This window comes from Brachyhypopomus gauderio, unplaced genomic scaffold (assembly GCF_052324685.1).
Source record: "Brachyhypopomus gauderio isolate BG-103 unplaced genomic scaffold, BGAUD_0.2 sc72, whole genome shotgun sequence".
Classification (NCBI taxonomy): Eukaryota; Metazoa; Chordata; class Actinopteri; order Gymnotiformes; family Hypopomidae; genus Brachyhypopomus; species Brachyhypopomus gauderio.
Window position 1 is genome coordinate 1062501 of NW_027506893.1, and position 13480 is coordinate 1075980.

The 13480-nt window shown below is 44.5% G+C and overlaps 1 protein-coding gene across 3 annotated transcripts in view; it reads left to right on the plus strand.

Moving 5' to 3' along the window:
- grin2ab (glutamate receptor, ionotropic, N-methyl D-aspartate 2A, b) overlaps positions 1-12398 on the plus strand; it is a 79072-nt gene extending 66674 nt beyond the window's left edge. For all 3 annotated transcript variants that reach the window (XM_076990053.1, XM_076990054.1, XM_076990055.1), the window contains 10 exons: positions 1163-1277; positions 2335-2537; positions 3552-3717; positions 3858-4011; positions 4145-4270; positions 4423-4652; positions 4905-5065; positions 5357-5544; positions 5699-5937; positions 6096-12398. In XM_076990053.1, the coding sequence (XP_076846168.1) occupies positions 1163-1277; positions 2335-2537; positions 3552-3717; positions 3858-4011; positions 4145-4270; positions 4423-4652; positions 4905-5065; positions 5357-5544; positions 5699-5937; positions 6096-7904 (3391 nt within the window). In that variant the 3' untranslated portion in view covers positions 7905-12398. The remainder of the gene's footprint in view (positions 1-1162; positions 1278-2334; positions 2538-3551; positions 3718-3857; positions 4012-4144; positions 4271-4422; positions 4653-4904; positions 5066-5356; positions 5545-5698; positions 5938-6095) is intronic.
- The last annotated feature ends 1082 nt before the right edge of the window (positions 12399-13480 follow it).

Consider the following 13480-nt stretch of genomic DNA (forward strand, 5'->3'; position numbering starts at 1 on the left):
GCTCCAGGAACTGCCTTTATTTGAGCATGATGCATTGCATAATGGTAGCTGTGATTCTAAAAATACGAGAAAAAACTTGTGTTCTGCCTTGGGTAAGGAGAACACTCGATCTCTGACTCCATGTGGGTTGCGAATGCGTTAGATGTGGCCCAGACCGTAGGCGGGGCCAAACTTAGATACTGGGGGGAGGAGACTAATGGCTGCATCTGTTTGGTGATCAAGGCCGCGGGGACAGGGGCAGTGGCTCATGGACAGGCCGCCCGGCCCTCCAGGAACACAGGGAGACACACAGGGGGCGTCGGCTTCTAGACTGGGCCTGTGGTTGCTTCGCTGGCCTCTATCACTGGAACACCACCAGAGTTAACACTGTTACTGTACACAGCAGTGTTTGCGTAATACTCCAAATATAGACACTCACACTCACTGCTCAGGTTTAAAAAAAAAAAAAAACCCAAACAGAAATATGGAATGATTCGCTCTCAAATGGTTATAGTAGGTGGCAGTAACTTGCTGAAAAGTGACCTAACATAATGACGTTAAATAACACAATTTAGCAAAAGTGGTTAACAGGTGGCCAGAAACTAATGTGGATATATCTGCGTTATCCAGATGAGTCCAGGTGGGCATTTACTGGGTATTAATGGACACTCGACAGTCAGACAGTCATGTCTTCGGGCTTCACTGAAAAGCTCCGCTTAATTGAAAAAAAAATCTAATGTTTTTCTTGGTGATTGAATCTGTTTGTAGGTGTGTGTGTGAGTAATGTGTAAGTGTGTGGGTGTTTTGATCTAAATACAGAATTGTAATTTTAAAGTAGTTTATAATGGCAACTGTGTTTACATGCGTTCTACTGATGCGTTTATTCTGAGCAGCTTATAGAAGTGGTTTATTGTCTACGCAGAGTCATTTGTACCTAACGCTGGTAAAGGCTGAGGCAGGTAAACACCTGTACATAGACACACCTGAACATGTGCACACAACCCTGTACAGTTTACTCACCTTGTCCGTTCAGATTTGTCACTACCTGTGACTGACTGTGAACCACGTGTTTTCTGCAGGTTTGGAAACAGCGGAGCAGTTGCACGCTAGTTTTACACCTGCTCCTGCGTGATGGGGAGTAATTGAACTGCACACGATGTGTCTGTGTGTGTATGTGTTCCAGATATATGATGGGCGTTAATCTGGAGGGGAGGGACCTATCATTCATGGATGATGGTTACCAGGTCAACCCCAAACTGGTGGTCATCGTACTCAATACCAATAAGGAATGGGAGAAGGTAAGGTATTTTAATCTTCAAATAACAGAAGCTTTTCATACATTATTAGGGAGATGTTACTACATATGTGAAAGAGGCAAACAAAATCTGTGGGTAATGTTATGTTCTTTGATGAACACTGAAATGTTCAGAATACACTTGACAAATAAAAGGGCGATGTTGCAGTGTGTTTGACAGCTGTGTGAAAGGTTGTGTGAGCTGTGCAGGGCCTCTACACTTCCCCGTGTTAACGGAGCCCCATTCTGACTGCTGAAAGTACAGGGTGGGCGATTAACGTCTTCAGCAGGGGTTCAGAGCAGGACAACTCTCAGTTTGCTCTTTCTCTGCTTTTTCAATTGTGTTAATTGGTTAAATGATGCGTCCATTTGCTTGGTAATAACCGAGTATCTCACTCCCTGGGTCTCTTCATCCTACCCTAGGTTCTCTGTCTCCGTTGCTTTAGTAATTGCTCACTCTCTCTCTCTCTGTTCTTTTAACGAGTTGTTGTTTCTCTGAGGTGCATTGGATGCTGTGTGTTTTGACAGCACCCTGTAGTGTGTGAAGTTTCTTTCTTTCTTTGTCTCTCTCTGTCTCTCCCTCACTCTATTTCAACCACTCCCCCCCTCTCGCACGCACACAAACAATCAACACAGACACATTAAAACCCTGCAGTGAGTGTGTGAAGAGTGTGACACTAATCATTTCTCACTGCATTGGGCTGGAACAGGGGTGTGAGTAGATGGTGCTAACAGAACTTACACACACACACACACACACACACACACACACAAACGCACAAATACACACAAACATACACAATAACACAAACATTCATGAGACAATTACAACGCATCAGTGTTAAACATACTCCCATTAGATTGTCCACACACAATCTCACAGTAACGCACAGGGCATTAAGACAAAAGAGGAGGAGGTGACTGTAGGAACTCTGTGTGTTTGTGTGTGTGTGCGTGTGTGTGTGTGTGTGTATACATCTGTTTCAAAGAGTCCTTAGTGAATTTATGCATGTGTGTGTGTGTGTGTGTGTGTGTGTGTGTGTGTGTGTGTCCGGCTGTAGATGGGGCGTTGGGAGAATCACTCTTTGATCCTGAGGTTCCCAGTGTGGCCCCGATACAACTCCTTTGGAGACGCAGATGCAGACGAGAACCATCTGAGCATTGTGACTTTGGAGGAGAAACCCTTCGTTATTGTAGATGACGTGGACATCCTAACTGGAACTTGCATGCGCAACTCGGTGCCCTGCAGGAAGCACCTGAAAGAGTGAGTCCCGCCACAGTGCAGCCACAGTGCAGCCACAGTGCAGCCACAGTGCAGCCACAGCACAGCCACAGTGCAGCCACAGTGCAGCCACAGCACAGCCACAGTGCAGCCACAGCACAGCCACAGTGCAGCCACAGTGCAGCCACAGCACAGCCACAGTGCAGCCACAGCACAGCCACAGTGCAGCCACAGCACAGCCACAGTGCAGCCACAGTGCAGCCACAGCGCAGCCACAGTGCAGCCACAGTGCAGCCACAGCACAGCCACAGCACAGCCACAGTGCAGCCACAGCACAGCCACAGTGCAGCCACAGCACAGCCACAGCACAGCCACAGCACAGCCACAGTGCAGCCACAGTGCAGCCACAGTGCAGCCACAGCACAGCCACAGCACAGCCACAGTGCAGCCACAGTGCAGCCACAGTGCAGCCACAGCACAGCCACAGTGCAGCCACAGTGCAGCCACAGTGCAGCCACAGCACAGCCACAGCACAGCCACAGTGCAGCCACAGTGCAGCCACAGTGCAGCCACAGCACAGCCACAGTGCAGCCACAGCACAGCCACAGTGCAGCCACAGCGCAGCCACAGCGCAGCCACAATGCAGCCACAGCGCAGCCACAGCGCAGTCACAGTGCAGCCACAGCGCAGTCACAGTGCAGCCACAGCGCAGTCACAGTGCAGCCACAGCGCAGCCACAGCGCAGCCACAGTGCAGCCACAGCGCAGTCACAGAGCAGCCACAGTGTAGCCACAATGCAGCCACAGTGCGGGCTGTGGCTGCACAAACAGACATGTGCAGATATAATTTTGCCACTAAATGTTGATATTTGTTAGGAAATAATAGTATCTTGGTTTAGTATCAAATATTTTATGTGCTCAGTAATGTTGGTGTGTTCAAAATAGGGATTTAAAATCTAGGGGTTTTTTATGTTAGATTATCTGAATAAAACAGGTCCATCCTGATAAGAATGTTGTCATTGTGTATAGCGCACATGTATGTGTCTCCGTATTACAGTAACACTACCGGTGGCTCCTACATCAAGCAGTGTTGTAAAGGCTTCTGTATAGATATCCTGAAGAAGATCGCCAGGAACGTAAAATTTACTTACGATCTTTATCTGGTCACCAATGGCAAACATGGCAAGAAGATTAATAACGTGTGGAACGGCATGGTGGGAGAGGTCAGTCTATAATAACTAAATAATTATTATTTTGTTAAATAATAAATATTGCATAATTCTTTTACTAATTAATGAATAATCTTCCGTTTTTTAGCTTGTCCTTCCTTACACCCTTTTATATGATGTATGTCTTCCTGTAGGTTGTAAACAAAAAAGCTGTTATGGCTGTCGGTTCGTTGACCATTAATGAAGAGAGGTCAGAGGTTATTGACTTCTCCGTCCCATTTGTCGAGACGGGCATCAGCGTGATGGTCTCCCGCAGCAACGGAACTGTATCCCCCTCTGCATTTTTGGGTAATCGAGTATAAGGGAATCCTCACAGCCTCCAGCAACGTTTCTCTCTGAGATTTTTTTCTGAGAACAGTTTTCTCGGTTTAGTGCTCTCAAACTTTTCGCATCCTTTTCACTCCTCTTTCTCCGCCCTTAGAACCCTTCAGTGCTTCGGTGTGGGTAATGATGTTTGTGATGCTGCTCATCGTCACGGCAATTGCTGTCTTCCTGTTTGAGTTCATCAGTCCCCTTGGTTTCAACAGAAACCTAGCCCAGGGCAAAGGTACAACAACTAGAATGGAACTTCAGTTTGTGGTATAAAAAGTGTTCGATACACACCATAATAAATGGTGTCTGAACAACACTAACCATCAGATCATTTATGTAAGATGACTAATTTAGTCACTCAAAGCTCCTCTCTCTCCCTTTCTTCAGACCCTCACGGTCCATCCTTTACAATCGGCAAGGCCGTATGGCTTTTGTGGGGTCTGGTCTTCAATAACTCTGTGCCGGTGCAGAACCCTAAAGGGACCACCAGCAAGTTCATCGTGTCTGTGTGGGCTTTCTTCGCTGTGATCTTCCTGGCCAGCTACACTGCAAACCTGGCTGCTTTCATGATCCAGGAGGAGTTTGTGGACCAGGTCACTGGCCTCAGCGACAGAAAGGCAAATACCTGCGTTTTGTTTAATATTCAAAACACACGAAGACAAGCACTTTTCTTTAGGCACTTCTAAGCTTCTCACTCCTCCACAATCCTTGCGTGTTACTGTTCACTGTAAAAATTTACAGGTTGGAATATTGTTTTACAATAAGACCATTCTGCTTTACAATAGGACCTGTACTTAATCTAGCATTTAAGGTTTTGATCTGCTTAGTGAGCCTAGAAATGTGCCTGATAAACATTTTCTTCCTTCCAGTTCCAAAGCCCATATTCTTTCTCGCCACCATTTCGGTTTGGCACAGTGCCAAACGGCAGCACGGAGAGGAACATCAGGAAGAATTACCCAGACATGCACCAATACATGGTCAGATACCACCAGACTGGTGTCCAGGACGCACTCGTTAGCCTTAAGACTGGGTATGGTTGCACTAGTCTCATATGCTGCATGTGAACCCTTGAAGAAACACTTCAGAGAGATTAAATATTTAGAGCAGCACACTTGAATTCATAACCGAACCATACGATAGTGAGTTCTGACCGTCTGATATTAAGTGTGATTCCTCTAATTTGATTCAGTTCCACTTCTAATTTGATTCAGCTCCAGTTCTAATTTGATTCAGTTCCTAAGTTGCAACCTGTCACGTCCTCCAGCTGTTCCAGTCGGTGTTGACCTGTGGGCGCTGAATTATTTATCATTGTTTTGTGCAGCAAACTGGATGCATTCATATACGATGCAGCAGTGTTGAACTACATGGCTGGGCGAGATGACGGCTGTAAACTGGTGACCATTGGCAGCGGCTACATTTTTGCTACCACTGGTTATGGCATTGCTCTTCAGAAAGGATCCTACTGGAAGCGTCTTGTGGACCTTGCAATCCTTGGAATCATAGGAGATGGTAAGAGTATTCATCATTTTTTATTTCTTTAACCACCTTTCTTTCCAAACATCAAATATACAGATGGCTATATGTCAGAATGCCAAAAAAACAACGAATCTGCATCCATTTATATTATTCTTTCACACATTTATCACATTTTTTTTGTTACCAGGTGAGATGGAGGAGCTGGAGGCCCAGTGGCTGACGGGAATCTGCCACAACGAGAAGAATGAGGTGATGAGCAGTCAGCTTGACGTGGACAACATGGCCGGCGTCTTCTACATGCTGGCGGCCGCCATGGCGCTCTCGCTGATCACCTTCGTCTGGGAGCACCTCTTCTACTGGCGACTCCGTTACTGTTTCACTGGGCTGTGCTCGGGACGACCTGGTCTCCTCTTTACCATAAGCAGGGTAAGGAATATGATGGAACTCGAGCTATGACAGAAACACACCCACTAAAAGTTAGCTGATGACAGTTTAAATCTTGTCAAAGAACAGGTAATGTAAAATCACCGTTTCTTTGCCTGTCTGTTTCTGTCTTTGCAATGTTGCTCTGTACCTCTCCTTAGGGTATCTGGAGCTGTATTCATGGCGTTCACATTGAGTTGAAGAAGCCTCCTGAGTTGGATTTCAGTCCTCAGGCCAACATGTTGCACCTACTGAAATCCGCCAAAGAGATTACCACCCTGGGGGTGACATCTCCTAAAAGGCCCGTCTCTAGCGTCCTCCCTCATAACTCAGGGTTGCTGGAACTCATGAGTGGGAACAAAGGTAACAGCCTCACTCAGAAAGACGTTGGCTACAGCAACTCCAACACCACGCTTGCCAATCGCCACAAAGAGACTCTCAACAATGCCCTTTTGCCTGGCCAGCGTACTTTTAGCATCACAGATGCCCAGTCTGGGCCTGGCATGCCTGGTGACACTGGCACAGGTGGCAGTGACACGTCACGAGCTCCAGCCTCCAAATCCCGCGCACTCTGGAAGAAGTCGGTCGAGACGCTGCGTCAGAACCAAGGACCGACTGACGACTCCCCGCCGTCTGTTGCCCCTCCCATGGAGCCCCGAGCCACCATGAAGAGCCAGCGCTACTTGCCCGAAGACCCGCCCGTACGCTCAGACATGTCGGACTGCTCCGGGCGCGTGGACCTGCAGAAGCAGCACAAGGTCAAAGAGACGTTGAGGAAGCGCAACCGTCTGCCGCGGGACGCCAGCGAAGTGGAGCTGTCGACCCTGCGCAGCCAGGCCAGTCAGCAGAGCAGCCACAGTGGCCAGATCTACTCTCAGAGCAGCCAGGGCAGCCAGATCTACACCATCGACTCTGCCGAGCAGGAGCACGGGATGCACTACCCAGACATATTCAGCGAGCACCGGGACAGCAAACACCGCCCGCCCTCTTCCTCTGAGCAACAGCCAATCCTGCAGCTGAACAGCACTCTGCTCTCTCAGGCTCACGAGCCCGACGTCATGCAGACCACCACTGCAACGAAGGAGAAGAAATACAACACGTTCAGCAAGCCCGGCGGGACAGGACTCAGTCCTGGTGGGACCGGTGTCGCCGGCCAGGACCACCGACAAACGCACTGCCGTAGCTGCCTATCGAAGGTGTCCAGCTACTCTGGGCTTTACACAGTGCGATCTCCTCAGTACCGATGTGATGCCTGTCTACACTCTGGCCACCTGTATGACATCAGTGAGGATCACTTCCTGCACCCCAATGCAGGTGTGTGTGGCATACGGGTCGGGAGTGTGGACAGGAACTTCCCTGCCTTCCTGGCACAGCCCGACGCTTCCTTTACAGCTTATCTTCCCCAGAGTGACCAAGAGGGTGACGGGCTTATCAGCCACTATCAGAATGAGGGCGTTATCATTCATCGCCAGCAGTCTTACGAGAACTTGCCCCAGAGGAATCCCTCACGTCGTGTCAGCTTGCAGGACAGCTCCCCTTACGCCAACATGCCCGCCTCCACCCTGATCCCGGACAAGCCCCCAAAGAGCCAGCAGACCACGCACCTTAACCACACGCTTGCCGGAGTGGGCGTTAGTGGGCTTGGAATTGGCCAGCGCAGCAAGTCAATGTACCCGGGCCGTCCAACCGAGAATCCTTTCTTGCAGACGCTTCGTGACGACCAGCGCCTGGCTCACGGCCGCAGCTCCACAGACATTTATAAACAGCTGGTGCCGCTCACATTAGGTCAGGTCGCCGACGGCAAGGGGCTCAGCATAGGGGTAGCGACGCCTGACGTCTACTACCCTGAGCATGTCATGCCTTATGTAGCCCCTCCCCCAGTCGGCACATACCCAACCCCGAGGGCAATGAGTGCTGGTGGTGCCCGGCGCATCTACAAGAGGATGCCCAGCATCGAGTCCGACGTCTGAAAGGCTGAGAAAAAGGTTGAGAGACAGAGACCAAGACTGGGAAATATTTACAAAAGCGTTGCTATTTCCACATGGATATGAGATAACATTAAGACAGCTTGTTGGATTGTGAAGCTTTACAACCAGGAGGAAAAAAAAAACGTACATTTGGAATATATTTTGTTTTATCACCCTTAGGCGAATCTGTTGAGGTTCAACACTGAATCAGGTCCTCCCCTCTGTTCGAGCTGCAGCTCCGTCTTCCACATGAACGCGCAGACAGGACGCTGGTGCGCCTTAGAGAGGAAGTGCAACAAAAGCTGCTGGGAATTATGGGGCAGCTCCAAAGAGTTTCCCTCTCCACAATGACAAATGATCAACCATTAAAAAAAAAACGCATACAGTTTCGCACATGTGAACACGTGTGCACGATGATTGAAGTAATGCGTTTGCGCACCATGATAGACGAAGACAACTGAAAAAGCAAAAGTCCCAATTACAATGCAGGTCTATTAACACACATACACACACACAATCACAATACAAAGGTATAATATGCACAAAAACACAAAAAACCTAAAAACCTTTAAGTTATAAGTCAGTATTTAAAAATTTAATACGTTGTATGATAACAAATATCCTGAGGGTGGAACCACACCCAGTACACTGTAAAAAGGATTAGCAGAAACCTTGTCATGCTAAGCAAGGTACCTAACTGAGACACTTTCAAATTACAAATATTTTGGATAAAATAAAATGAAGAACACTTGGTTGTTATTGGCCTTAGACCATATCAGCTTAAAATTGTATGTTTCCAGAAATGCCCCTAATGGTTAAAGACTCCAATGTGCTCTCCACTTATTTTGCTCTAGTGGCAGACCAAACACATGAGCTGAAAGACAAGGATCTTCCGTTAGCCACTACAGTGTTCGGCACCTGACACACGCTTCTAAATTTTATTACACTGAGGTTATTTCTATAGTTGTCTTGAAAATAATATGTGAGACAAAGTCATTTTTACACAGTTTTATGCACTGCCAAGTATTTGACTAAGTGGTGTGCAAAGCATATGATTGTTATGGTGTAATATATAAATAAGAAGTTAGACAGAAATAGGAGTTCTCTCAGATCGACCTCTTGTTCCATATGTGAAAAACTGTGAATTCAGCTGTCTTCTAGGTCGTCCCATTGTGGAAATTATGCTAGGGCACTGGAACGTTTGTCCATTAATGAGAACTCACAAGGCTCCCCAGTATATGGGGAGTCAATATCAACCCTGAGGAAATTATATATATGAAATATAAATCAAGATTGAGGCTTTTCTGAATGTTCATTTTTGAGATACTGAATTGTGCAATATTCTCCGTAGGCAGCCGAACACTTGAGATGGTCTACTGTTATGTCACTGAAGTCAAGCGTGTAGTATGTTTATTTCTGACATCAGTAAAAAGCTTAGATTTCTCCAGTGTCAAAGTAAATCTTCTCCACTTTATAACCAAATCAGGCCACTCTTTTGAGTCATACGTTAAGTATAGAACTAGGGGTCGACTTGAGACGCACCCTTAGAAAAGGAAACCCAGGGATATATGTTTTACGGTTTCCGAAAAGACTTCGGAACGATATTGTACTGTGAGGGCCCACGCCAACAAATGATGTCACATATTGCACTGCAGGACCACAGAGAACTACAAAGAACTTCCTGACTGCCTCTGATGCACAAAACACGTCCACCCCTGCAGAATGAAATTATATGCCCATACGTCACTAAAACTTTTGGTTGTTTCTAAATATAATGGTTGTTCCAACAATATGCACATTATCAGGTTGCAATATAATATTTATGTATGAAATTTCCTAGTTTTAATATGTTTTATTATTAGTTCACTTAATTTATGAATTGTAATACATGTGGAATTAATTTATAATGTGGTTTAATTGCGTATGTATAAAAAGATAACAGCATGTTGATCTTCTCTATGGTCAGACTTTCAGAATTGTTCTTTTTAATTTAGATGTGAATGGGAGTAAATGTTTACAGTGAATATGGAAATATGGATTCATCTCAAATGTGGTTTTGAATCTCATTTGAATGCAAGCATAAAAGTATCGTATGGAAAAAAAAAATGTACAATTGGATCATACCTTTCTGTTCTCAGTTAACTAAATCTGAAGTCAAACGAGATTAGCATTCCAGAGTGAATACTGATCAAAAAGCTCAATAAGACTTATGATAGCATTACTAAAACCTTAGAGGATTAGAGAAATGTTTTTTCTTAATTCATGCTTTCTTCTTAAGTCACGTTGCCTCTTTTGCAATCCCAGTTTGAGATCCTGCAAATGGGTAAAACTGTGCAGCACTTAAACTCTCAATCAGGTACTAATGAAGCGGTATCACGGTAACCCCAGTAACCCAGTGGTATGAAGTGGTATCACGGTAACCCCAGTAACCCAGTGGTATGAAGCGGTATCACGGTAACCCCAGTAACCTAGATGTATGAAGCAGTATAACAGTAAACCCAGTAACCCAACGATATGAAACTGTATCACGGTATCCCCATGGCAGCCCCGATATTGCTTTTTTTCCTACTGCTGAGTTACTAACACAAGGCCTTTGTACACTAAACAATCTGGTGGCTCCTCACTGCGACTTCTACATGTCTTTCTGATTTTGACTCATTACGTTCGTACTGCCACATTAATAATTTTTTACGACGTGGAATGTATGAATGGAATTTACCATTAGAATAACTCATTCTGAATTTCACTTAATGCATCTAATAATACCGCTTGTAAACCTATCCAGACAGATAAAAACTGACCCTGAACCTAAATTCACAACCATTGTGGACACTTAACATCTTTTAGTGGATTAACTGACGGGATTAAAATGGTGGGAAACCCACCGTGTTTTGACATTGCTCTAAAGGGTCTCTCTCATAAATATACTTTCGGATTAGATTAGTGACATCTTTAACAAATGAACAGATCTCTCTCATGGAGCTGTAGCGTGCCTCCACTTTCTGGTGCAGGAGAAACTGCAGTCTTCTAAACTTTGAGCAAAGACTTTTTATGGCCAAACACCAAATATCGGCCTGTAACACTTGATTAAATATAGAATATTTTAATCCTTATTCAACTAAAGCTTACAAGAACAAGAGTGTATTTAGAACATACAGTGTGTAACGTGTAAAAGAGTCCAAACATTTCAGTCTGATCACAGATGCCACCTGATAAACGTTATACTGTGTATTGTACAGCTGAAGAAACTAATGCACTGCAAGGTGTGTTAGGGAAAAAAGGCATTTTTATAGGAACCTCTGTAGTATATTAACATAACAAAATATATATTTATCCATGAGTTCTCAGGCTGGAACAATGAAGTACATGAATGAATGGATGTGGTGTGTGTGTGTGTGTGTGTGTGTGTGTGTGTGTGTGTGTGTGTGTGTGTGTGTGTGTGTGTGTGTGTGTGTGTGTGCATGCGTGCGTGCGTGCGTGCGTGCGTGTGTGTGTGTTTATCTATAAAATATTTATATAATGGTATGAAACATGTGTATTATACAGTCCCTAAAGAAACTAGTATCCACCTGATTAGGTGATGCACAGACCATAATGCAAAGGATAATTTAACGACTTATTGGAACCACATATAAAGTTGAAGTTCTCCTTAACGTTGCTTTAATCTGCTAGGATTTGTCCATATTGTCATGGGATGATTTCATGTTCTCGACAGGATATTCATTTTGGCACAAAAGGGAGAACTCTTGAGGTTCTCCATGGTTACGAATGGATGGGTGAGACGTAAGAGGGACATCTAACAAACGAGCACACGTGTACCGAATTACATTGTTGCTCCACAGCTTGGGTCTGTTTGTGACATCACCTGTTAGACGAACACAGACTGTCCTCACGTATTAACGATCTAGCAACATGTAGTCTTTGTCATTTTATTTTACTGATATCTGGAAATGTACTCTGCTGCTCCTCCTGTTGCTCTCTGATACTTTTGTTTGTTTCAGAAAGGCATGTTCAGTAGACACAAACGGGTGTTTTCGAGTTTTCCTCTTTCTTTCCCCCTTTTGACTGACTGTTAATGTGACCCTCCTCATGTCCTGGGCTTGTTTGGCGGGAATTAGGTGCACCACTATTTTGTAAATTCACCATGTTAATATTCAAGAATATAGTAAAGGTCTAATCACCATCGTTCAGTTCATTCAGAATCTCAGGATACACAGCCCTCGCGATACCCACCTGCATTTGCAAATAAATATTTATTAGAGTAGAATTGGCAAACGGTCCATTTCAAGCACAGTTTGACATTATTGTTACCAATTCCTCCAACAGAACCCAGTTATCCCCCACTCGTATTTTCCTGATGTCATCTGTAGCTAAAGACTAGAACTGAAGTTTTTGTCCGTGTGCGGTGACACACCATCTGTGTTGTATTTTATTGTCAGTATTGTGCATTGTACAGATAAATCCTTTAATTCTTATGTAACATTGTAAATAAGTAAAGTGTCGTTTTTCTTTTATGGCTTCTAGCTCTCCTCTGTCCTATTCATATTCTAATTTTTGCTCTTTCACCCTCTTCCATTCTTTCGTCTTTTGACTCATATTTAGAATTATGGAGGCTATATATATTCTGCGTTTCAGTATATATCAAGGGCCAAACGCCTTCAAGCAGACTTTGAGTCACTGGAGACCGTCTCAGTCAATGTTTACAGTATGTGTGTGTTTATTCACATTTCAACTGATCCCCAGAGAGATCCTAAGATATACACAAAACGGAGATATTAAAGGGAGAGACTGAGACTTGGGAATATCGCATTTCTCACACACATTCATGCACTTTCAGTCTAATCAACTTGGAATACTTTAACTCAGTTTAACATGATCCACATTTGCAACATTAATGAGCAAAGGAAGACACAACACAAGCAACATTCACAAGCACACACACACAGACACACACAGACACACACACACACATACACACACACACACACACACACAATTTGGAGAACATTCTTAATAATGCACAAAGCAAAAACACCTTCCAGTAAATTAAATAAGAATACCATAAATACTTAATACAACAATAAAAATGCTTAAGTTTTACATGCATAATTAAGATTGAGAAAATAAAAAAGGCTCAAATGAAAAACAATGATGTGGTGTGTAAGCGTCTAGAAATCCTAAATGATGTCCGGTGGACACCTGCAAGGTTTCTTCAGGCAGCAGACCAACACACATACAGAACAACCATCTCACCATCAACTACACACACACATACAGAACAACCATCTCACCATCAACTACACACACACATACAGAACAACCATATCACCATCAATTACACACACACATACAGAACAACCATCTCACTATCAACTACACACACATACAGAACAACTATCTCTCCATCAACTACACACACATACAGAACAACTCTCACCATCAACTACACACACATACAGAACAACTATCTCTCCATCAACTACACACACATACAGAACAACCATCTCACCATCAACTACACACACACACACATATAGAACAACCATCTCACCATCAACTACACACACACACATATAGAA